This window comes from Myxine glutinosa, chromosome 7, assembly GCF_964187855.1.
Source record: "Myxine glutinosa chromosome 7, kmMyxGlut1.1, whole genome shotgun sequence".
In the NCBI taxonomy this organism is placed as follows: Eukaryota; Metazoa; Chordata; class Myxini; order Myxiniformes; family Myxinidae; genus Myxine; species Myxine glutinosa.
The window spans coordinates 23169221-23193405 of record NC_136267.1 but is presented as its reverse complement, the minus strand read 5'-3'; the positions used below and the strand labels follow the sequence as shown (position 1 = coordinate 23193405).

At 46.7% G+C, this 24185-nt stretch overlaps 1 protein-coding gene across 3 annotated transcripts in view; it reads left to right on the top strand.

Annotated features, from left to right (window-relative positions):
• Window positions 1-24185, top strand: part of LOC137431059 (macrophage mannose receptor 1) — a 234554-nt gene that overhangs the window by 201215 nt on the left and 9154 nt on the right. For all 3 annotated transcript variants that reach the window (XR_013624029.1, XM_068121949.2, XM_068121948.2), the window contains exon 29: window positions 6680-6706. Coding sequence is in view for 2 of the 3 variants with exons in the window: in XM_068121949.2 (XP_067978050.2) it covers window positions 6680-6706 (27 nt within the window). In the remaining variant the exon portion in view is untranslated. The remainder of the gene's footprint in view (window positions 1-6679; window positions 6707-24185) is intronic.

The window sequence follows — 24185 nt, the reverse complement described above, 5'->3', positions numbered from 1 at the left end:
GGAGCGGCAGAGAGTGGAGTCATCAGCAAAGAGAAAGAGAGGATTTTCCAGAGAGTCGGAGAGATCATTAATGAAGACCAGAAAAAGCACAGGGCCCAGAACACTGCCTTGAGGAACTCCAGCCTGAACAGGAAGGGGAGATGAGAGAAAACCATTCAGGGCCACACGTTGACTGCGACCAGAAAGGAAGTCTGCAAGTCATGCATGGAGGTTTCCATGGATACCATATAAGGAGAGTTTGGTGAGCAGGGCGGGGTGCCAGACTGTATCGAAGGCACGAGATATGTCAAGGGAGACAGCTCTGATGTCATGTTTGGCATTGAGGACCTCCATCCATTGTTGAGACGGAAGAAGCAGCATATCCAGAGTAGAATTACCTGGTCTGAATCCAAATTGATGATCCGAGATCAAGCCATTGGAGAAGAGGAAGGATTTGATGTCAGAAGCGATGATCGATTCCACGACCTTGCTGATTATTGGAAGCAGGCTGATTGGTCTGCCGTTGCAAGGATCTGTTTTTGCACCTTTCTTGTGTAAAGCGGTAATGTTGGCTGATTTCCAAGCAGATGGCAGATGACCTAGAGCAAAAGAGAGGGTGAAGAGAATTGAGAGAGGGTGTGAAAGAGCGGCAGAGCAGGATTTTAGTAACCGTGGGCTGATGCCGTCTTGTCCAGTTGCAGAATCAGTCGCAGTTTGACAGAAACTTCTCCACCTTGTTTGGAGAGAAGGACACAGAGTCCAGGAGCAGCTGGGTTCGACTGGGTAAGGTTGGCACAGAGAGAAATGGGTTTGGGACACAATATTTTGAGGCAAACACAGAGTTGAGGCATTTGGCTTTCTAACGGGCGGTGTCAACTGTGTAGCCATTTTAGGTAAGGGAGGGGATGGAGGAGGAACAAAAAAGAGACAGATTTGACCAGACGCCACCAGGATTTGGAGCAAGTAGACAGGTTTGAGAGTTCAGTCTTGTGAGTAGAGAGATACTGCTTCCTGGCTCTCCTGACCTGAGGATAGACACACCCTTGTTCCGAGCTTTGTGAAAGGAACTGAGATTGCCTTCAGTTGGATTAGCCTCCATGAGGTGAAGGCAAGTTGTTTCAGGGTAACTGCCTCACCACAAGATTCAGTGTACCATGGACGGAAGGAAGTGTATGACAACTGAAGACGCGATGGGATAATCTGTGCATGAGAGAGAGCAGTTTACTTTGGAAGAATTCCCAGGAAGAGTTGATGTCAGAGGCGGTAGAGATGGCAGACAGTCAAGCGGATTGATGGCTGCTTGAAGACCATGCCAGTCGGCTTGAGTGAAATGCTCGACTCGTCGACGCTGAGGAGGTTCTCTGAGAGTGGCCAGAGTGATGTCCACTTTAACAAGCAAATGATCAGAAGAACTGATTGGAGCCGAAGAAGAACAGCAGTCATTTGCAGGGATGTTTGTCATAACCAAGTCTAGAAGTGAAGAAGCTCTGTTGACTGAGATCCGGGTCGGGAAATTGACATATTGTGTCAGTTCCAATGAGTCGCAGGAGCCGTTTGCTGAGGTGCCATGGCTGGTGAGAGAGGTACCCACACCCAGCCAGCTGGCATGATGACAGTTGAAGTCGCCACATATGAGGAAGAGAGAGAGAGAGTTGGGATGAGTGGATAGAAGTTGGTCCATGTTTTCAGACAGCGAAATGTAAATGGAGTCATCACTGTTTTGAGGACGGTACAAAACACACATGAACAAAATAAGTTATTAAAGTTATTAAAGTCTTTAATATACATATTGAAGCTACTAAAATGAAGCATACACTATAAGTGATCGATCTTTGATCAATTTGCATTATGGGTAATAGAAAATGTGTGTTTGCTGTGCTTAGAAATACTTGGAGGAATAAAGTTTACATTGATAATCTGTGCAAAGATGAAATACAATATTTCTTAAGATCATGAAGCTGTTTTTCCAGACATAGTGTTATGTCAGGACCCCTTTTCCAAGGTGCTTATCTCTTATGGCCTGTGACATTCTAAACAGATGTGGAATGGCGCCAGGCTGTCCCAACTCCCATAGCCTCTGTTTTCCATCTTCCCTACTTCTTGCTGCTTCGGAGATGGCCCAACCCTGTTCTCTTTGTTGTCAAAATACTATAAAAGAACTAAAGTTAACTAAGACAGCAGAAGAGATTCGCTTCGGTGTCATACTGTGTTTCTTGGCTGTGTAACTTGATGTATTTTGGTGCCGGCTATCGTTGTATTCCCTTGTTGTACCAACTGACTCTTCTCCAGATAATAAATCTTCAATAATCGTTGCTGGTGTGTGCGGACATTCGATCTGTGTACATTTTCCATGACAATAGGAAGAAGAAGAATGTCTGGCAGATCATCAAAATAATCTTAAGAATGCAGTGAACCCCACATTAGACTTTCAGATGGAACAGACATTCAAGAAGACATTAGAAAGAACTGAGTGATATAACGAAGAGAGAAGAGAATCCTTTTGATTTCAGGAAAGCACCGGTGTAGTTGATTGAACCTTGCATGGAAAATTCAATATTGAAGCATTTCTTATTTCATTTCCCTCAATAATGAAGCATCAAAGCACACCTTAATACTTGGATACTAGCTGGAACCCATGAATTAAAGGGGGGCACTGATATTGAACAGATTGAATACGGGACTTTCAAATTGATGTTCGTTGTGCATGTGCAGAAACCCCTAGAAATAGTGATCTTCGGGGTATGTAAACTGCTACTGTGCATGCGAGGTAAGGATTGTTACCTAAAATGGATCACAAAGCTGAAAATACCTGGAAAAGTACCTGAGAGAAAGGGCTATGGCTCTGCTCAACAAAATAATTGTAAGGAGACACCATATCTAGTATGGGTGCTTTTGAATACCGATGGGCAAGTCATATCTGGGGCTTGCAAATGCTTATAGAAAGTTTAATATCATCTTTTTAAATGATGATTTTACTACTAATCATGTTGCGGGGAGAGGAAACTGTGAGGGCCGTTACAGGGGTCACGTCAGGCAAAGGGCCAAGGCACTTCGGGCTGGATTAAGGGCGTGTTCACTCACCCTGCCTCGCCGGGGTCCTCATAAAGATGAAAACCCGGGTGGTAGTTTTAGCCAATGAGGATGTGCATTTAATAATGGGCGTCAAGTGCCCAAAACCCGAATATCCTCTAAAAGGATTTTAAAAAGCCAACACGGCTATTCTCACTGAGCTGAGCGATCGTGACAGTCTGAATCACTCAGAGACCCAGTCCGTTAGAGGATGTGTATTTATCATGGGGAGTGGAAGTTACAGCGAAAGCACTCATGCAATTCTATCTATAATAATAAGTGTGTATGTGTGTGTTTGTGTGTGTGTGTCTCCTCCATAACTCCAAAACCATGAAACCTAGCGGCCCTAAACTTTGCATGCATAATAAGGGACCACCAAGGAAGTGCATGAATGAAAACTGTATATCTGGGTAAATTTAAACAACCCTTTTGAGGATAATTAATGGGGTACTCATCATGAAAAAACAAAACAAAAAAACGCCTACCCTTGGTCAGACCATTTTCCCCTCGCAGGGATCTTAAGCCGCCTAATTTGTTTCAGGACTTTTTTCAGGACAGGTGGAGCAGGCCATATTTGCTAAATTTAAATGTGTGAATTTTTTTGTACAACATCGAATTGTTTCACCTTTTTGTGTGATCTGATTTCATTATAGAGAGATAGCTATAAAAAAAACGTCCATCATCAAATCAAATTTCGTGTTTGAAACTCCCCCTTGTTGGTTCTAGTTGTGAACGCATAGACCGACATTTTTTGACTTAGCTTGATATATTTTTGAATTGAATTTTGCTAATTTTCCACTTGAAAGAACTATGCTTAAAGATAAACCTTTGTAGTTGTCGTTTTGGTGTACTTTGTGGCTTGTCTTTTTGTTGTTGTGCCGTCTATGCGGCTTCCTTGTGCACAATGATCCACTCACAAGCGCTCATTGGGGACATTACCTGATACTATACTGTATATATGGGTATAGATATGTATATACTGTAAGTTAAGGCCTTTAGCAGACCACAGGAGAAAGACCAGTGTGGCCAACAAGACATGGAATATCCTATTATGACCCATTCTGGTGCTGCAGGCCCAACAAGGTTGGCTTGGAGCTTGAGAGGCAGGCAGATTCTGTTGCCCTGCAGGTCAAAATGGAGAGCTCGGCATGATGTTGGGGCAGCAGCCCTGGGCAGGGAAGGAACGGATGAGGTGATGGTGGGAGGTGTTGGCTCCACATCCAAGTTCGAGCTCCACTCTGGACGTAGCTCCCTGGTCCAGAGCTCCTTTTAACACGTTGGTCAATGCCACACCCCGTGACATCACCCATCCTAGCCTGCTCTGTGCTCATTGGCCATCCAGGCATCATGCAAGACAAGGTTTAGGCAAGAGCGTGCCTAAACTTGTGCCTTGGTCCTCCTGCAAGGCCACTTTCTTTTATACAGAACATAAAGGACAGATTTACAGAGGATAAAACATTAAAATGGGGTTTAGGTAAAAAGGGTTTTAGAAACAAACATTGAGAAGGGAGATAACATGCTTTATATGCAATTATGTCAGGGCAGTGGGCTTGGGATCCCAAGGTCCTGAGTTAGAATCCCGTTCAGCTGTTGAATTAATACCAGGTGGGGTTGACTCAGCCTGTCATCCTTCCGAGGTCGGCGAAATGAGTGCCAGGATACAGGGTCCTCTCTCAAGGAGGTTGTTGGCAGGATTTGCACTCTAGTCGCCGTAAAACACCTCATTCCGTAGCACACACCGTGGTGTGTGTCGGGATGGTGCTGAGGAGTCGTCCAAGGATGCAGCGACGTGCTGATCCAGCGTACGCTCCCGACGCTAATTCCCTATATATATATATACAGACTTGGCATTTAATATGGAATTTTTTTTTTTCTTGACTTGGGTTTACTTTCTGAACTCAGTATATCAATCTGGTGAGTTTCTTTTACCCTTCGGTGATGTCTTTGTTGAAAGAACCATGTCACTGATTGTCTTTCGCAGCAAGAAGTCAATAACAGGATTATATCATAGGTGGCGTGACAAAATGTAAGGACAGGTACATTTGACGATTGGCTTCACAATCGGGTATATAAGGGTTGTTGCGTTCTGTATTAGTGGAAAACAACTGCTGCACGTCTACAAAAGTTATTGCCGCTTCCTCTGGAGATGGTCCGTCAACTTGACAATGCTGTTTGTCATGGAGTGGTGGCTTTACGAAATTCTGGCATGAAACAGCGTGCTATTGCTCGGCAGTATGGCATCACTCAAGGTCAGGTGTCAAAGATCCTGAAACGAAATGCTCAGAGGGATGTCCCTACTCCAATACCGAGACCAGGGCGTCCATGCAGAACCACAAGGAGAGATGATCGCCAGCTGCACCGGTTAGTCTGCAATGGCCATACCAAGTCAGCTAATCGGCTTAGGGCTGAGTGGCAGCAACTGACAAATGTGCCTGTATCCAGAAGGCTAGTCAACCAACGACTGGTTCAAGCAGGCCAGAGTTGCCACTATTGCTGGAGTGATCACCTTGATGGGAGCCTTTTTTGCCTGTTTGGCAGAAGATGGAGTTTGGAGTTTGAATTCATTGTCCCCTGAGTCGGAGCTTTCAATCTCAGACTCATCATCATCATCAACCACAGCCGATGTTGATGGAACAGATTGCATTGCTGTTAGAGTCTCAGCGGCATGTTTCTTCTTTCTTTTATCTTCATTCTCAAGCCTGATATGCTTTCTGTTCTCCTTCACTGCCAGAGTGTTGTCCACAGATCCCATACGTGAACTTGAGGGATCCTCACGCTGCATGATAAGGAATGCTTTGTCTTCTTCATTCGTCATTTTCTCAAGCGCATCATTTGGTGAGATATCGAAGAGGGATTGAAGATCATCTTTGAACATCTGCTCCTTCACTCTATAGTTTTCGAATGTCTTGGTTCTATTTTTCTTTACCAGTTTGTAGGTATCATACAACTTCAAAAGTTGGCGCTCACAGGAATCTACTCTCTGTACTGGAATTCGTGCTTTCTCCCAGTATGCACACACAGCTTGTACACCAGGTTTGGCACTTTCACGAACTGTATGGTGTTCTTGTATGTGATGGTACATCATTTTCTGCAATGTGTGTCCTTTGGTTGGTAGTCCCCCACATATTATTTCCTTTTCAGACTTGCCCAGCAACCAAACTATGGAAGAGCTGCGAGTTTCTGCCATCTGAATAAAAACAGGATAGATTTAAAATGTTATTTTTTGAGCAACCTCTAAATAAGTTCCAATTGACCTCATATTTGGTTCATATGATCTTTATAAACATAGGAACAAGGGCAGCCTTGTGGAGCATGGATTTTCGGAGCATGGATTCTTTGGCATTCCCTTTGGCTTCGAGTGCTGAAAAATTAGTTAAATGTGTATATTACTGTGGGAGTCTTTGATCATTGGCTTTAGTAAGTGTTCAAGGTCTATGTTTTGGAAATACGTTTTATGACCTCATGAAGTTCAAAATCCCATATTCCCTCAATTTTTGGCCAAAATTCAAGTATATTTTCAAAATGTATTTGAAAACATTTGTCGATAGCTCTGTCATAACATTATCATTTGTGATCCACTTTAAAAGAGTCAGTCACATTTTTAACAATCATGTTTCCTTTTGTTTTTCAGAGATGCTGAAAATGAAAAGTAAACAAGGTATGCTGTGATGAAAAATGACTGCTGCATGTTATTTTAATTACTGCTAAATAGTAGGTGTTGTTGATGAACCTGGTGTTGGCGTCAGGAAGGGCATCCGGCCATAAAACATTGCCTCAAACAAGGAACCATGATTGTCATGGGGCCCGCAAGGCTAACCCCCGCTCTATCAGGGAAAATGGCCTCAAAACGTTCATTCATTCATTCAGTAGGTGTTGTTAATGATGCTGTGAAATTTAAAAACCTCTGATTTTGAAGCATTGTTTGGTGGAGATATGCAGTGGTATTTTCCTTTTCACCAGCAAAGCTACACTGCTCCTCTGTGGCCTAGCTTAGAGTGATATTGACTATTTCATCTATCTAGGGTTAGAGTTAGTGAGAAAGGATGCAGAATAGTCCCTAAATATATTTTGGACGTGGGAATTTGTTGTCCTGATCTGCCTAAGTCACGTGAGTGTCAAGCCATTTTCCGCTTCGGCAAATCAACGACACTACAAAGTCAAACAAGAAAAAGAGCAATCAGAGATTGCAAACCCTCGCCAGGGTGTATTTTCAGTGGTTTTTAAGGCTTTTGTGTTAAAACAAATATGGCGGCCGAACAACGTGACCGATGACGTCATAATTTTTTTTTCTCCACCAATTTATTCCTAGATTATGCCCAAGAAATTTCATCTTAATCGGATGAAGTTTTGTACTTGTCGAATTATGACGTCATAATGGAGGCACGTATGACATCATCATTAACATATTTTATTACCCATGGAGAGTTCTTTACAATGAGCCCTGTCTCAATTTTTTCTATTCAGCGCTTTCGGAGATATAGAGGTGCAAATTTTTTCGGTTTTTCCAAGATGGCGGCCGAACCACGTGACCAATGACGTCATAATTATCATTTTTTTTAAATCTCCAGGTGGAGTTGCACCTATGGTGAAAATTTCCTGTCAATCGGACCAATGGTTGCAGAGAAAATCATATTTATTCTGTGCGGACAAACAAACAAACAGACAAACAGACAAACGGACTCAAATGCAATCCACTCTCCTCTGGCGACTGTAATAATGAAGCCTCTCCATGGCATCGGGGGAAGGCTTATTGCTGTTGTAGGATTTGTTTCTGCAATTGGTGCCCACAATTTTTTAATGGCACCACACGGCTTCTTAGACACCGAGGAGTACAAACCACCATATATATTTATATATACATAATACATACATGACCGGTCAAAAGTTTTAGAACGCCTCAATTTTTTGTTTTTATTGAAATTTACGCAGTTTAATGTCTCAAAGTACTCTGAAATTAAGCAAAGACCAAATAAAAAATTGGAGATAAAAAAAGAAATCACAGAATCATTTTGTTTAACAAAATTTAATTTAAATTTTTGACTCAGCAAAGTATCCACTTTTTGCAGATATAACCACCGAACACACTCGTGGCATTCTTTCTACAATGGAAATCAAGTATTGTTCGGGAAGTTTTTCCCAACACTGTTGCAGAAGTTCCCACAAATGTGTTGCACTTGTAGGTTGCTTTGCTTTCACCCTTCTGTCAAGTTCATCCCAAACCAGCTCGATGGGGTTTAAGTCTGGAGACTGTGCTGGCCATTCCATGATTTGAAGCCCACCGTCTTGTTATTTTCCTCGAAGGTAGTTTTGACATAGCCTGGAGGTGTGTTTAGGGTCATTATCTTGCTGTCGGATGAACCCCTGACCAATTAGGCGCATACCAGAGGGTATTGCATGGCGATGAAAAATGCTGTCGTAGCCCTTTTGGTTCAGGGTGCCAGTCACTTTGTGCAAGTCGCCGACTCTGGATCCGGCAAAAGAGCCCCAGACCATCACGCTTCCTCCTCCATGTTTGACAGTTAGTGTCGCACACTGAGGAACCATCCTTTCGCCTGCTCGACGGTGTACAAAAACCTTGCGTGATGAACCAAAGATTTCAAATTTTGATTCATCGGTCCATAAGACCTTCTTCCAGTCTTCAGTAGTCCACTGGCGGTGCTTCATGGGCCAGGCAAGCCTCTTTTTTTATTTTGCCATCTTTGCAATGGCTTTCTTACTGCCACTCGACCTGTCAAACCTGCAGCTCGAAGTCTTCTCTTCACAGTTGAAACTGAGACTTGCTTACTCCGACCAGTTTTAAGCTGTGCTTGAAGCTGTTGTCCTGTGAGCCGCCTATGACGCTAGCAGTTGACTCTCAGAAACTTGTCTTCCGAGTCTGTTGTGGCTTTGGGTCTGCCAGACCTCTTCCTGTCAGAGTTTCCTCCAGTTTCCAATATACTACTTCCTGCAGTGCAATATTGTCCAAATAATGCTTCAGAGGGTGAAATAACAGTCTGTTCCAATACTGCTTTTATACAGACAGGGGGTTTGTAATCAAGTAATCAGCAGAGGTTGGGACACCTGTAGGAATTGTTTGCATCAACTTTCAAGGCTTAATTTACTCACATTGCTGCAGAACAGCTGTAAGTTGTTAACCCATTACTTGTTCCCTGAAGAAGGCCTTTTTTTACAATATAACTGTGCAATTTACATTATTTTCCCGTTTTTGCTGACCTAAACTTTTTTTTAACCTCGAGGAGTTTGCTGCTCACCTTTGTACCATTTTAGGTTATTCACTGGACATTAAACTGCGTAAATTTCAATAAAAACTGGAAAAATTGAGGCGTTCTAAAACTTTTGACCGGTAGTGTATATACATACACACTCACATACATATATATATTATACTGTACATGCGTACACACACACATAAATATTTGTAGTATATATGCATACATACATATATATATATATATATATATATGTATATTTTTTCATCCTGCTCTCCCAGCACTCCAAATTTCTGTACTGTATCAATTTCCGAGCTGTATCTCGGAGCCAGGGACTTTTGGAATGAAATTTTGCATCAATAATGTGAATAGAAAGTATTCTTGGTTGCTTAACCGATAGTCTGTTGCTTTGACATTGCATGCAGGTTGGTGGTCTCTGTTTTCTACCGTCTATTCCCCAACATGGCTACCTCTGCTCTGTGATCATTGTAGTACTCGTGATTATGGAATGTTAAATTATTTTTCTGAAGTGTTAAATGACATTAGACTGGAGAGGTGGGGCGAGGGGGCACCTGGCCCTGCCTGGGGAAAAATACCCAGCTATTTTAAATTATTTACAAGATTATCTTCATAAGAAGGCCGGTAAAAGCTTGGAGTTATTGGCCTCGTGGTGGTTACCTTGTGCCTGTGTGCTTGACCCCACATCCCATATACACTTTATAGGGCCATTTGTTGGCCTCAAAAACAGCTTTCAAGGCCAAAATGTGGTAGCGCAAAACCTTGCCCACATTCTGAGGTTCCTCCACCCAAAATTTGCGGCCTCCAGCTGCTCCGGTTTGGTCGGGAAACAGTAACAAACACATGCAAAATCAAATCGGCTTGTTCTCGTCACCGAACCAAGTCACCCACCAAGTATTGTCATAATCCATCCACAACTTTTTGAAACATCATCCTATATATCATTCGGTCCCATCTTTCAATGGTAAAGAATCGCTTAATTAATTCTCGTATCAGGTTCACAATATCGAATCAATTCGACCTTTGCAGACACCCAACCTGTCCACCAAGTTTCGTCTGAATCCGTCCATAACTTTTGAGATATCCTCCTCGCAGACAAACAGACAGAGGTGAAAACACAACCTCCGTCCACCTTCCATGGTGGAGGGAATAAAGGCACAAACACTTGGAAATTATTCACAAGATAATATAGCCCAAATTTACATGACTGTGACGACATATAATTGTGAAAGTTCTCACAAGCACGTGTTTTTTTATTTAATGGACCCCATTGGCACACAGGATTTCCAGACATTGTCCAACTTAATGAAAAGTTTTTTTGCTTTTTAACTCCAAAATAACAATTTCATTTGAACGTGCGCTGCGAATCATCTGCTGAATGATCAAAGCATGCGGAGACATTAGATGCTGCTGTTATAGGCTTTCTCTGCTGGAGTTGCATCAATACTTAAGAGTATCATCATTTAGTTGTACATTGCTGATGTGTTTTTGCAACTTTGTTGGAAAAGTTGACTCATTTATTTTTAATTGCTTGTGTTGAAGACTGAACGAAGGAAGATTTCTGAGAGCCTTCCTGGGGGGTTCTTGCGGATAAAGGGAGTGCACTGTGATTGTTGTTAACAGAGTTCTGCAGACAAACTTGTGGGGTTTCAAATATACTTTAAACGTTCTTGGTAAATGCCTGTAGTACCCAGGCTGAAGGAGGCAGCGAGATCTTCATGGATTCTTCCAAGCCCCAATTTCTCCATCCGGGCAATCATGGAAAGCAATTTGCTGAGATAGCACAAGCTGTGGCTCACTTCATTAATGGTGTGTGTCATTGGTTCTTATCTCCATATGTGGGTTTCAGAAGGTGAAACAAAACTCACCCAGGTCTCGAATTATCCCTGGTGTGTGTGTGTGTGTCCGTGTGTGTGTGTGTGTGTGTGTGTGTGGCGTGTGTGTGTGTCTGTGGGTGCGTGTGTGTGTATGTCCGTGTGCATGAGTGTGTGTGTGTGTGTGTGTGTGTGTGTGTGTGCATGACTGTATATGTGCGTGTGTGCGTGTGTGTGTCTGTGTGTGTGTGTGTGTGTGGGTGTGTGTGTGTGTCTGTGGGTGCGTGTGTGTGTGTGTGGTTGTGTGTGTGTATCTCTGTGTGTGTTGTTACGGATTCGTCACTTCCGTTGTTGTGGTTTTCATCCACTGTAATCATTTTTGATTCCATGTACTATTATTGTTGTCGTTTAAGGGAAATAGAGATTGCAATTTTCAAAAGGTGAAAAAGTTAATGTTATAAATGAAACCGGAACCGGATGAAGAGGAAGAGGTGGAAGAGAAGGCAGAGTGAGCGAGTCGGACAAGAAGCCAAGCTGCTTCGTGGTCTGGAGCGAACGATTGGCTAACGAGGGTCAGGAGTGAACTTTGGGTTTCCCGGGAAAGGGATTCCTGCGACAGAGTTGTCATCGCTGTGACAGATAAACCTGCGTGACAGGTTTTGCGATTGATTCCGATGAGAATCATCGGAGTGCCGTTACGCCACGAGAATGGGCCGTCGGCCATTTTTACCTCGCGCAGGATTTGCGCTTCGTTCAAGGTTTTTCATCTCGCTTCAACCATTTTCACCGCATTCAGACATTAATCTGCTGTGTGTGTGCAACGTGGCTTTTGAGTGGGGAATCTGTGGTTCGCCGAGTGGGAGCGAACGTCCATACCCGAGGGTGTGATTTCCCATTCGCCTTGAGGGCACCTTTGCGCAGCTTTGGCAGCGTGACTGTGACTGTCATCCGAACGGGATTCTGGTCTCGATTAGACATCGGTCTGACGATTACTGGAGCGGATCGACCTTGGCTTGATGCCGGAATAGAGACATTGGGAATGTTCTTCTTTTCGCTCACTTGGAGCACAGTGAGTTATATTGTACGAACCTGATGGTACCATCATAGGAAATATATATTGGTTGTACAATTGATTACTATTGTTGTTGTACTGTTATTCTTGTGTGATCTTAATACAATACTTATTTGTTGGTAACAATTGGTGTGGTTTCACCATTGATCTTTGACATACAGAATAACACATTTTTGTGCCGTGACTCCTCTCGGGGCTCGGAGGTACACCGTGACCGGGGTTTGGGGAGGAGCACGTAACAGAAATTGGGGTCTCGTCTTTGCTGACAAAATTCCCAAATCTCGTCCGGGATTAAATTCCCTAACATCCTCGTCCGGGATAGAATTCCCTAACATTCCCAAAATTTCCAAATTTGGAATTTTTCTAACATTCCCAAATTTTTCTAAAAATAATTTGAAATTTTTTGTGTGAAGGTTAACAGGTGTTAACTGATAGTCACCATGGTGTTTGATGCAGAAAAGTTTGCGGCGACCCCCTAATGAGGCACAGTTCCAAGCGTTAAAAAGAACAGAACTCTTGATATTGGCCAAATATTTTAACTTGGAGGTCCGAGTTAATATGAAGAAAGCAGAGATGCAGACATTGGTGGTAGAGTAGAATCTCTGGTGGGACAAGGAACATGGAAAGAGGTAGCCTTGGATTTGTTACCCGAGGAAAAAAAATGTGGAGCTCCGGAAAATGGAGATGCAACTGCAGAGCCAGGAAAGGTTAAAAGCAGAGGAAAGGAAAGCAGAAAAGGAAAGAGCAGAACAGGAACGAGAACTCGAGGAGAGAAGAGCAGAGGAAAGGAGAGCTGAAGAAGAAAGAAGAGCAGAGGAAAGAGCAGAGGAAAGGAGAGCTGAAAAGGAACTCGAGGAAAGAAGAGCAGAACAGGAACGAGATCTCGAGGAGAGAAGAGCAGAGGAAAGGAGAGCTGAAGAAGAAAGAAGAGCAGAGGAAAGGAAAGCCGAAAGGGAGTTAAAGGAACGTGACATGGAGTATCAGAAGGAACTTAAACTCAGGGAGCTGGAATTACTGGGAGAACGGAGAGAAGTAGTATCCATGCCGGCTAGTTCGACAACTAGTCAGAACACTTGGGATGTTGGTAGGCATGTGAGGCTGGTTCCACCCTTCGATGAAAAGGAGTTAGCCAAGTTTTTTTTACACTTTGAGAAAGTGGCTCAAATGCTAAAATGGCCTGTGGGGTCCTGGACTATGTTAGTGCAAAGTGTTCTGGTGGGTAAAGCTCAAGATATCTATTCGACTTTACCGATTGACCAATGTGCAAATTATGAGATAGTGAAGAAAACCATTCTCAAAGCCTATGAATTGGTCCCTGAAGCTTACCGGCAAAAATTCAGGAATGCCAGGAAGAGGGAGAGTGAGACCCATGTGGAGTTTGCCAGAATGAAGGAAACCATGTTTGATCGGTGGTGTAACTCGAAGGGGATTGGGAAAGACTTCAACCTGTTGCGACATTTGATCTTGGTGGAGGAATTCAAACAGTGTGTCCACGCGGACATTAAAGTACATCTGGATGAAAAGAAAGTACCAGAGTTGTATGAGGCAGCAACCGTGGCAGATGACTATGCCTTGACACACAGGATGGGGTTCCACAAACCTAACTTCCCGCCGAGAGTTAGCCAGGGGAGTTATGGTAAATCAGGGGCAGAGAACAAATATTCGTGGAGGCGGCCTAGAGATGACTATGGGGACAAATCTGATACCGCGACTTTTAGGGATCAGAAGACTGCAGTTCCAAGACAGACTTATCTTCCGGGGGGCCCGAGGCAGACCACGAGTTTCTCCTCCGGGCCTACTTGCGCTTTTTGCAAGAAACCTGGGCATTTGATGTCCCAATGTTACGCCCTGAAAAGGAAAAATCAGGAGCGGATTCAGACTAGTACAACTCCGAATGCATTGGCAAATGCGAGAAATCGTCCTTGGAGGACAATGCCTTGTGAAGGTTCCCATGCCAAAGTTACGGCATCACAGAACGACCTTGTTCAAGAGGGTTACAAATCCTTTACTTCAGAGGGGTTTGTGTCACTGGATGGAGACTTAACGAACCAGAGACCTGTTAGGGTATTGAGGGACACAGGAGCACATCAATCTTTGATGCTTGAGGGCATTTTGCCATTGTCAGAGAAGACAGCAACTGGTGTTAGTGTTCTTTTACAGGGGGTTGGTGGCTATGTTAAAGCTCCACTTCAAGTCATCCATTTGAAGTCTGATTTGGCGTAAGGACCGGATTTGTGAACGTAGGTTCACAAGCCACTCTTCCTGTAGAGGGAATCTTTTTTGTTATCGGGAATGATTTGGCCGGTGGTCGAGTTTCTGGTAATCCGATGTTTGTTGAAAAGCCTAGTATGGAAAATAACACCGCACAGTTAAAGCAGGAGATTCCGGGTATCTTTCCATCCCGTGCTCGTGCTATGGGTAGGAAGCGCTCTGAAGAGAAGGAGATGGTACTGACGTCATGCTTTGCACAGGCACTTCTTGTCGAGTACCCTGAAACTAAGTGTCAACGCACACAAGTCATGGATGGAGGCAATGTTGGCAAGCTCTTTGTAGGTGGACTGAACTTTGACACAAGTGAAGATGTTCTGGACTCTATCTTTGGCAAATATGGACCACTCTTGGAAATGCTGCTGATAAAAGACAGGGAGACGCAAAAGTCGAGAGGGTTTGGCTTTGTCACGTTTGAAAAAACAAAGGACGCCCAAGATGCAGAAAAGGATTTGAATGGCAAGGATTTTGGATGGTCGGACCATAACAGTAGAGAAGGCAGGCCATGGGCGTCGAGGGGGCTACAGAGGAGGAAAACGTGGAGGTAGTTTCAGGGGTGGCTGTGGCTCCCGGGGTGGGAGTAGTAGTTTTGGTGGCGGCCGCAGTCGTGATTACTACGGAGGCTCCCAGCAGCAGCAGCGCAGTTTTGGCAACTCTCGACTGGATGACTATTACGGTGGTAGCCGAGATGGGGACCGCTACTCACGTGACTACAGCACCCGACTCTACAACCGTGATTACGATTTTTATGATCAAGAGAAGAGTTGGAAGCACTGAGTGCTCAGGAGCAGCCGAGCCAAGATTCCTACACGGATTAAACCGTGAATTCCACATTCCTAAATGCGTCCATGCAGTGAATACTTCCAGGCCTCACCACCCAACCACCGTGAAACCTGGCTCTCAGCTCGGCCTCCTTCAAAAAGTGTTATAGATTTGCTTTGCTTTGGATTTCTGATCACAACCCCTTAACCTTCATTCAAAAAAAATGAAAAATAAAAATCAGAGGTTGATGAGATGGAGTTTGGCTTTGCAGGAGTTCAACTTGGAAATTGAGCATGTAAAGGGCAGGGACAATGTCGTTGCTGATGCTTTGTCCAGAGTGAACTAACTTTGGAAATTTCTGTAGGTTGTTTGGAAGTTTTGTTGCTTTATTTTGGGGAATATTCATTATTGTTGCTCACGTGAATTTATAATTTTGGTGTGAGTTTTACTTTTGTTTGTTAAAAGAGTTTTTGCCTGCAAAGAAAGTTTTCACTATGTTCAAACTTTCTTTCTTGAGGGGGGGGAAGTGTTACGGATTCGTCACTTCCGTTGTTGTGGTTTTCATCCACTGTAAACATTTTTGATTCCATGTACTATTATTGTTGTCGTTTAAGGGAAATAGAGATTACTATTTTCAAAAGGTAAAAAAGTTAATGTTTTAAATGAAACCGGAACCGGACGAAGAGGAAGAGGAAGAGGAGGAAGAGAAGGTGGAGCGAGCGAGTCGGACAAGAAGCCGAGCTGCTTCAAGGTCTGGAGCGAACGATTGGCTAACGAGGGTCATGAGTGAACTTTGGGTTTCCCGGGAAAGGGATTCCTGCGACAGAGTTGTCAACGCTGTGACAGATAAACCTGCGTGACAGGTTTTGCGGTTGATTCCGACCAGAATCATCGGACGCCACGAGAACGGGCCGTCGGCCATTTTAACCTCGCGCAGGATTTGCGCTTCGCTCAAGGTTTTTCATCTCGCTTCAACCATTTTCACCGCATTCAGACGTTAATCTGGTGTGTGTGTGCAACGTGGCTTTTGAGTGGGAAATCTGTGGTTCGCCGAGTGGGAGCCGTGGAACGTCCATACCCGAGGGTGTGATTTCCTTGTCGCCTTGAGGGCACCTTTGCGCAGCTTTGGCAGCATGACTGTGACTGTCATCCGAACGGGATTCTGGTCTCGATTAGACATCGTTCTGACGATTACTGGAGCGGATCGACTTTGGCTTGATGCCAGAATAGAGACATTGGGAATGTTCTTCTTTTCGCTCACTTGGAGCACAGTGAGTTATATTGTACGAACCTGATGGTACCATCATAGGAAATATATATTGGTTGTACAATTGATTACTATTGTTGTTGTACTGTTATTCTTGTGTGATCTTAATACAATACTTGTTTGTTGGTAACAATTGGTGTGGTTTCACCATTGATCTTTGACATACAGAATAACACATCTTTCTGCCGTGACTCCTCTCGGGGCTCGGAGGTACACCGTGACCGGGGCTTCGGGAGGAGCACGTAACAGTGTGTGTGTGTCTGTGTGCGTGTGTGTGTCTGTATGCATGTGGGTGGTTGTGTGTGTGTGTGTGTGTGTGCGTGTGTGTGTGTGTGTGTGTGTGTGTGTGTGTGTATATGTGTGTGTCTGTGTGTGTGTGCATGCCAAACATGATGAGTCAATGCTACATAATTGTAAAATGATAGGTCTAATTGCTGTGACACTAATATGCTTCCTTCAAGCACGAAACAGGCATCTACAACAACAATACAATAGTACAATGCATAGTTTAAAGAAAAGAATATGTTCGTAGCTGAGCGAGAAAATAGGAAGGAAACAAAAACAAGTACAGATACATTCAAAGTACACCACTGCCATGCCATGCCAAATAAATAAATAAATAACATGTCCTCCAATAAATAAATAACAATGGAATTCAATGCAGTGAATGAGGAAGACGTTCTAAGTTTAGTTTAACAGCTGTTTCAAAACAACATTGTGAATCCACCTTATCAGACAAAATATTTTGTGGGAAAGGGGGATGGGAAGCTTTGAGTGGACATGCGGCTTTTCCCCCTTCCCCTGTGCAGAAAAATCTTGACAAACGAACTCCTTCCCCCTTTTCTGAATCCCTGGATCCATCCATGAAACCAGAATGTAGGTGGGTATACACCATATACTTTTACCCCAGTCGTTGTATTAAACACACATTGTGTGTCACGTGGGGGGACAAAGTTGATCATTGTATGCCGTCCCATGCTGCTTCTGCTGTCTCAACAATGGATGGAAGTCCTCAACGCCAGACAGGAAATCAGAGCTGTCTCCCTTGGCATATCTCGTGCCTTCAATACTGTCTGGCCCCACTCTACTCACCAACTCTCCTCTTTTGGTATCCATGGAAATCACCACTCATGGCTCGCGGACTGGACTTCCTCCTGTCGTTGTCAACATGTGGCTCTAAATGGAATCCTCTCGTCTCCTGTTGTCATGTATTGTATGTCATGGAAAGATTGACATTTTCTATTTCACCCCAATATGTCTGTACTTTCGGCCAGTGGGTAAACGCTGCAAACATTGGCCAATGCGGAAAGGGACGATGAGTGTATCTCAGCTGGATGAGAGTTGAAAAGTCTGAAAGTGTCTGCAAGATGTCTTGTGCAGAATGAATGTTGTACACAACCATGAGAAACATTCTATTTACAACATGTTGCCCAGCGTACTGCATACCTCATCTTAAGACAACGTAGAACAGCAGCAATATCTGGGATGCACTTATGGTAATCAGCTTTCAGAAATTCCATAATCACAAAATATAAGCAAACGACAGAAGGAAACAAGACAAAGAGCAATCAGAGATTGCAAACCCTCGCCAGGATGTATTTTCAGTGGTTTTTAAGGCTTTTGTGCTAAAACAAATATGGCGGCCGAACCACGTGACCGATGACGTCATCATTACTTTTTTTCTGAACTAATTTATTCCTAGATAATGCTCAAGAAATGTTGTCTTGATCGGATGAAGTTTTGTACTTGTCGAATTATGACATCATAATGGAGGCACCTATGACGTCATCATTAACATATTTTATTCCCCATGGCGAGTTCTTTACAATGAGTCATGTCTCAATTTTTTCTATTCAGCGCTTTCGGAGATATAGAGGTGATTTTTTTTTCGGTTTTCCCAAGATGGCGGCCGAACCACGTGACCTATGACATCATGATTATCATTAAATAATTCTACAGGTGGAGTTGCACCTATGGTGAAATTTTGCTGTCAATCGGACCAACGGTTGAAGAGAAAATCGATATTTATTCTGTGCGGACAAACAGACAAACAAACAGACAGACAAACAGACAAACGGACTCAAATGCAATGCCCTCTCCACTGGCGAGAGTAATAAACTAGACAACGTTGGTCCATACTTGAAAGTGTCGTCATCACCCTGAAACGTCCCATCAATATCAGGAGACAGAAGCGGTGTGAACTCTTTGTCAGCTACAATTCCGAGTTACAAAATGGATGTCACACTGCCTTGCAATGAAACGAGAGTCCGATGCCCTGCTGGTTGAACTTCCTCCAGACAATTACTTCTTCTCTTTTGTCTGAACTCCTAGCAGGAGGAATTTAAAGTCCAATTATTCATGTGGTTTCCACTAAAAACAAAACCTTTTCATCTCTTCAGAATGAATGAATATGAATGATCGTTTTAAGGCCATTTTCCCCCGCTAGAGCGGGGGTTAGCCTTGCGGGCCCCATGACAATCATGGTTCCCTGTTTGAGGCAATGTTTTTACGGCCGGATGCCCTTCCTGACGCCAACCCTTGGTCGCCTCTTACGATGTGCAGGGATACGGTGTTCCTATTCTAAACCGGGGTGCACACCGTGATCATTCATCCCAGCAAAGCTGGTCCTCAATTAGCCGACCTCGGAAGGATGACAGGCTGAGTCAACCCCCCTGGTGTTAATTTAGCGATCGACCGGGATTCGAACCCAGGATCCTAGGATCCCAAGCCGGCACCCTAACCACTAAGCCAACACCAATTCTTCAGAACCGTATGAAATTGGATTAATCAGAAAATGATATTTCCATCCACTTGGTCTTCTCTCAGCATTTACAAAATCTCATCAAGCAATTTTTAGCTCGTGCCCTAAATTAGAGGTTTCCAAAGAGGTCATTAACCTATCAATTGTGATCATATGAAATACAATAGCCAATGTTTTTTTCTTGCTAATGAGTTGTGATATTTTCCACTGACACCTGCAATTGCTGAAAATCTATGATTTTACTTGCATAATATGTTTAATATGGCAATTATCCATGTTATTCATCAATGTGTTTTTCCTACCCCGGATATACCTTAAGAAACTGTATAATGGATACCTGTAATCAGCTTCAACACTTCTTTTTGGGGATAGTCCAGTTACACGGGCTCCCACTGCCTTGTCTATTGTGAATTTACTTAGACAAGTACACCCGCAGACTCCGGGAGCGGCAGGGAGGGTCATTCCTCTTTGGGGTATATAGATTACAGTCGATCTATGGGCGGGTCTCAAGAACATTGGGTGAGTGTTCATTTGCCAAGTTTCTTGTGAAGAGATCGCCACGTGGTTTAAGCATTTAAGCAAGCACTCCATTCAAAACCGTTAAGGAACGGCTGGCTTGGCAAGCGCTAGCTAGCTGCTTGGTAAAGGAGCACAACCCGAGCTTCTCCCTTTCAGTTTCGTATGAAACAGCAGGAGCGAGTTTCAAAAGTTTGCTACGAAAAATGCCACGTAGCGGCAGAAAGGGCCATGTTATTAACCCAACATATGTGGGTTATATAGAGTACAGTAGATCTTCGCTTAGTTCTGTAAGTAAACCTTACTTCATGGATGTCGGGATTCCTCCTAATTTCTTCATTTAATATGATAAAGAGCATTAGCAACTGTTTAAAAAGCTAAGCATACCTGTTTGTGGTTTATAATACGTTTACTCCTGCAGAAACCGTTGCTCCGACAGAAACGCCATTATAACTATAAGCTATTTATACACATTATCACTGCAGGAAAAAACGCCTTGGGGAAGTGGGACATTATTAGTATTCATATTGTTTTGTAATAACATTAACAATATGCAATTATCATCAATTTTGTTATTAACAGCATCTTTGGAAAAACGCCACGATAAATCTTCTTTGGAAATACTCCACGATAAAGCTAATTTAACATTTATATACACCTCAATGTGCAACCCCGTTGACGGCAATGGCGGACAAACTCGCTCGGGGGGAGAAAACCCCCTTGGGGAGGGGGGCATATGAATGCGCTACAACCTTCATTGTGTAACCCTTGGTCATCCTGTCAAGTTTGGTTGAGATTGGATAAGTAACGACAGAATGTATTGGCGTCAAAAATTCTTCAAACAGACAGACGGAAATGGCGTATTTTAGTATGATGATCATGCTGCTTAGCTATAGATCATTTTGTGTAGAAAAAGAAGAAAAAGACTTGAAATGTTATCGTCCCCGTGGTTTTTGTAATTTTCCTGTTTACGTTGCACAAATGGCCCGATTTTGTTCATACATGGCACAAAGACAATACATGATAGTGAAGTGCGGTGCTATGCGCACGACTTGTTTTGCCAATAAGGGAAGCAACAACGTATGTAACCAAAAGCGTCTTTATTTGAAAGCTCAAACTATAGCACTGCCGTGCTCGGGGCTGTGAGCCCCGTGTATATCCCGAGGCCACGCCGACCCCTCGGGCATGGCCGACACCCTCTTGGTGCGCAGAATGATGTCATCGTGCCAGCGAGCCATCGTGTCCACCACACGCGCCCATCACACGCGCCCCCCCAGAATTCCCGCGCACCTGAAGGGTCAGTTTGCGGGGCAAACGGATGACCCGGCTGAAGCGCCTTCTGGCGGCTGGCGGCTAGTGGCGTCTGGGATGCCGGGATGCCACCGGCTGCCCTTGGGATGGGTGCGGGACCGGGGGGCGGTGTGCCGGCGGGGTTGGGCGGTGCCGGGGGTCCGCCAGCCGGGGGGCGGCCCCGACGCAGGGGCTGAGCCACTGGCGGGGGGTGGTCCACGTCGAGGTGGGCCGGTTTGAGGCGGTCCACGTAAACGCGGTCAGGAGTACCGCCGATGTCCATGGTGAAGTGCTTTGCCCCGGTCTCCAGCACGCGGAAGGGCCCGTCGTACGGGGGCCGCAGCGGTGTCCGGTGGGCGTCGTGTCGGACGAACACGTACTCCGCCGTGCGAAGCTCCGGGGCGACGTGCGTTGGCGGGCGCCCGTGGTGCGCCGTCGGCACCGGGGCGAACCTCTGGGAGGTCTCCTGCAGCGCGGAGCGCTGCTGCGCCGCGGACCGTGGAGTCGGGGAGTCTGAAGACCAACTCCGCCGCGGATGCGTGCAAGTCGACCCAGCCGCCGTCGCGGAGGGTGGCCCGGAGCGCGGCCTTTAAGGAGCGGTGGAAATGCTCGCACAGGCCGTTGGCCTGGGGGTGATAGGCCGTGGTACGGTGCAGCTGGACACTGAGCCCCCGCGCGACCGCCCCCCAGAGCTCTGAGGTGAACTGGGGGCCGCGGTCGGACGAGATGTCCGAGGGGGTGCCGAACCGGGCAACCCAGGTGGCGATGAACACCTGCGCGACGTCCGCCGCCGTTGTCGCCGCCAAAGGCACAGCCTCTGGCCACCGGGTGGGGCGGTCCACCATGGTGAGGACGTGGGTGAAACCCCGCTAGGGGGGCAGAGGTCCCACCAAGTCCACGTGAATGTGGTCGAACCGACGTTCGGGCACCGTAAACGGGGCCAACGGGGCCTGGGTGTGGCGGTGCACCTTCACGCGTTGGCATGCGAGGCACGTCCTGGTTCAATCGCGGACGACCTTCCGGAGGCCATGCCAGACGAACTTGTCGGCGACCAGCCTCTGGGAGGCCTTCGTGCCCGGGTGGGACAGGCCATGGATGGCGTCAAAAACCCGGCGCTGCCAGCCCGCGGGCACGATGGGGCGAGGCCGCCCGAGGGAGACGTCGCACAAGAGGGCCGTGCCCGCGCCGTCGAACGGCACCTCGGTGACGCGGAGGCCCGTGACGGCGGTCCGCAAGGCCTGGACGTCGGGGTCGGCGGTCTGGTCCGCCGCCATCCGGGCATAGTCGATGCCGAGGTGGACCGCGTGGGCGACGGACCGGGAAAGGCAATCCGCCACCGGGTTGTCCTTCCCCGCAACGTGCCGGATGTCCGTTGTGTACTCGGACACGGCCGAGAGGTGACGCTGCTGCCGGGCCGACCACGGCTCGGCCACCTTGGCCATCGTGAAGACCAGGGGCCTGTGGTCGACGAAGGCCGTGAATGAACGGCCCTCGAGCAGATGGCAAAAGTGCCTGACCACCAGGTGAAGCCCGAGCAACTCGCGGTCGAAGGTACTGTACCGGCGTTCATGCGGGCGAAGCTGCCGGCTGAAAAACACCAGCGGTTGCCAAGCTCCACGCACCCATTGCTCGTGCACCGCGCCCACCGCGTAGTCTGACGCGTCGGTGGTGAGGGCGATCGGTGCATCGGGCGCCGGGTGCGCGAGCATGGTGGCGTTAACCAAGGCTAGCTTCGCGCCCGCGAATGCCGCGTCCATCTGCTCGGTCCAAACAACGTCACCGTTGCCCGGTTTCCCCCGGAGGGCCTCGTGCAGGGGGCGCAGGAGCTGGGCGACGCGGGGCAGGAACCGATGGTAAAAGTTCACCATGCCCAGGAACTCCTGGAGCCTCCTGATCGTGCAGGGGCGCGGAAACCCCTTGACCGCCTCCACCTTTGCTGGTAAGGGGATGGCCATCCCGTGCCTTGTGACGCGGTGCCCCAAAAAGTCGATCTCGGCGACGCCGAACCGGCACTTGGCGGGGTTCACGATCAGGCCATGCTGGCCCATGCGTTCGAAGAGCGCGCGGAGATGGCGGAGGTGCTCTTCACGGGATGCGCTTGCGACGAGGATGTCATCCAGGTAGACATAGACGAAATCCAGGTCGCGCAAGACGCTGTCCATCAGACGTTGGAACGCCTGAGCCGCATTCTTCAAACCGAAGGGCATCCAAAGGAACTCAAAGAGGCCGAATGGCGTAATGACGGCCGTCTTCGGGATGTCCTCCGGCCTGACGGGGACCTGGTGGTAGCCGCGTATGAGGTCCACCTTAGAAAAGCAGGACATTTTCGCCAACCGGGCGGAAACGTCTTGGATGTGAGGGACCGGGTAACGGTCGGGGGTGGTGGCATCGTTGAGGCGGCGGTAGTCTCCGCACGGCCGCCATCCCCCGCCAGGCTTCGGCATGATGTGTAGCGGTGACGCCCAAGCACTCTTGGAGCGCCGCACGATGCCCAGCCGCTCCAGCGTAGCGAACTCCACTCTCGCCACCGCGAGCTTCGTCGGTTCGAGGCGGCGGGCCCGGGCGTAGACCGGTGGCCCGACGGTGGGTATGTGATGTTCCACACCGTGCTTTACGGCCACCGCCGAGAAGGTGGGCCGCGTGAGGGCCGGGAAACTGGCGAGGAGGCGGGTGAACTCGTCCGCTGCCGGAAGCGTACAAACCAACCTCGCCGGGACCGAACCGCTCAGCAAGCCGCTTGGCGAGCTGCTCAGCGCGCAAGCAAGCGAGCTGTACGTTTCGGCCTGGACGAGCCATCTGTGCTTTACGTCCACCAACAACCCGTTTGCACAGAGGAAGTCCGCACCGAGCAATGCCATGGGCACTCCGGCGGTTACGAACGACCACTTGAAGCGTTGCCCTCCGAACCACAGGGAGAGGCAGCGCTTCCCGAACGTGCGTATGGGTGTTCCGTTGGCTGCAAGCAACGCGGGGCCCCGGCCCGCAGTTCGCTTGTCGGACGTAGAGGCAGGGATAACGCTCACCTGTGCACCTGTGTCGCATAGGAAGCGGCGCCCGGACAAGGTGTCCGTTATAAAAAGAAGGCTGCCGGAAAGGCCGACGCTCAAAGCCGCTATCGAGCGTCGGCCCGGGCGTTTCCCGACTTGCCAAACGAGCACGT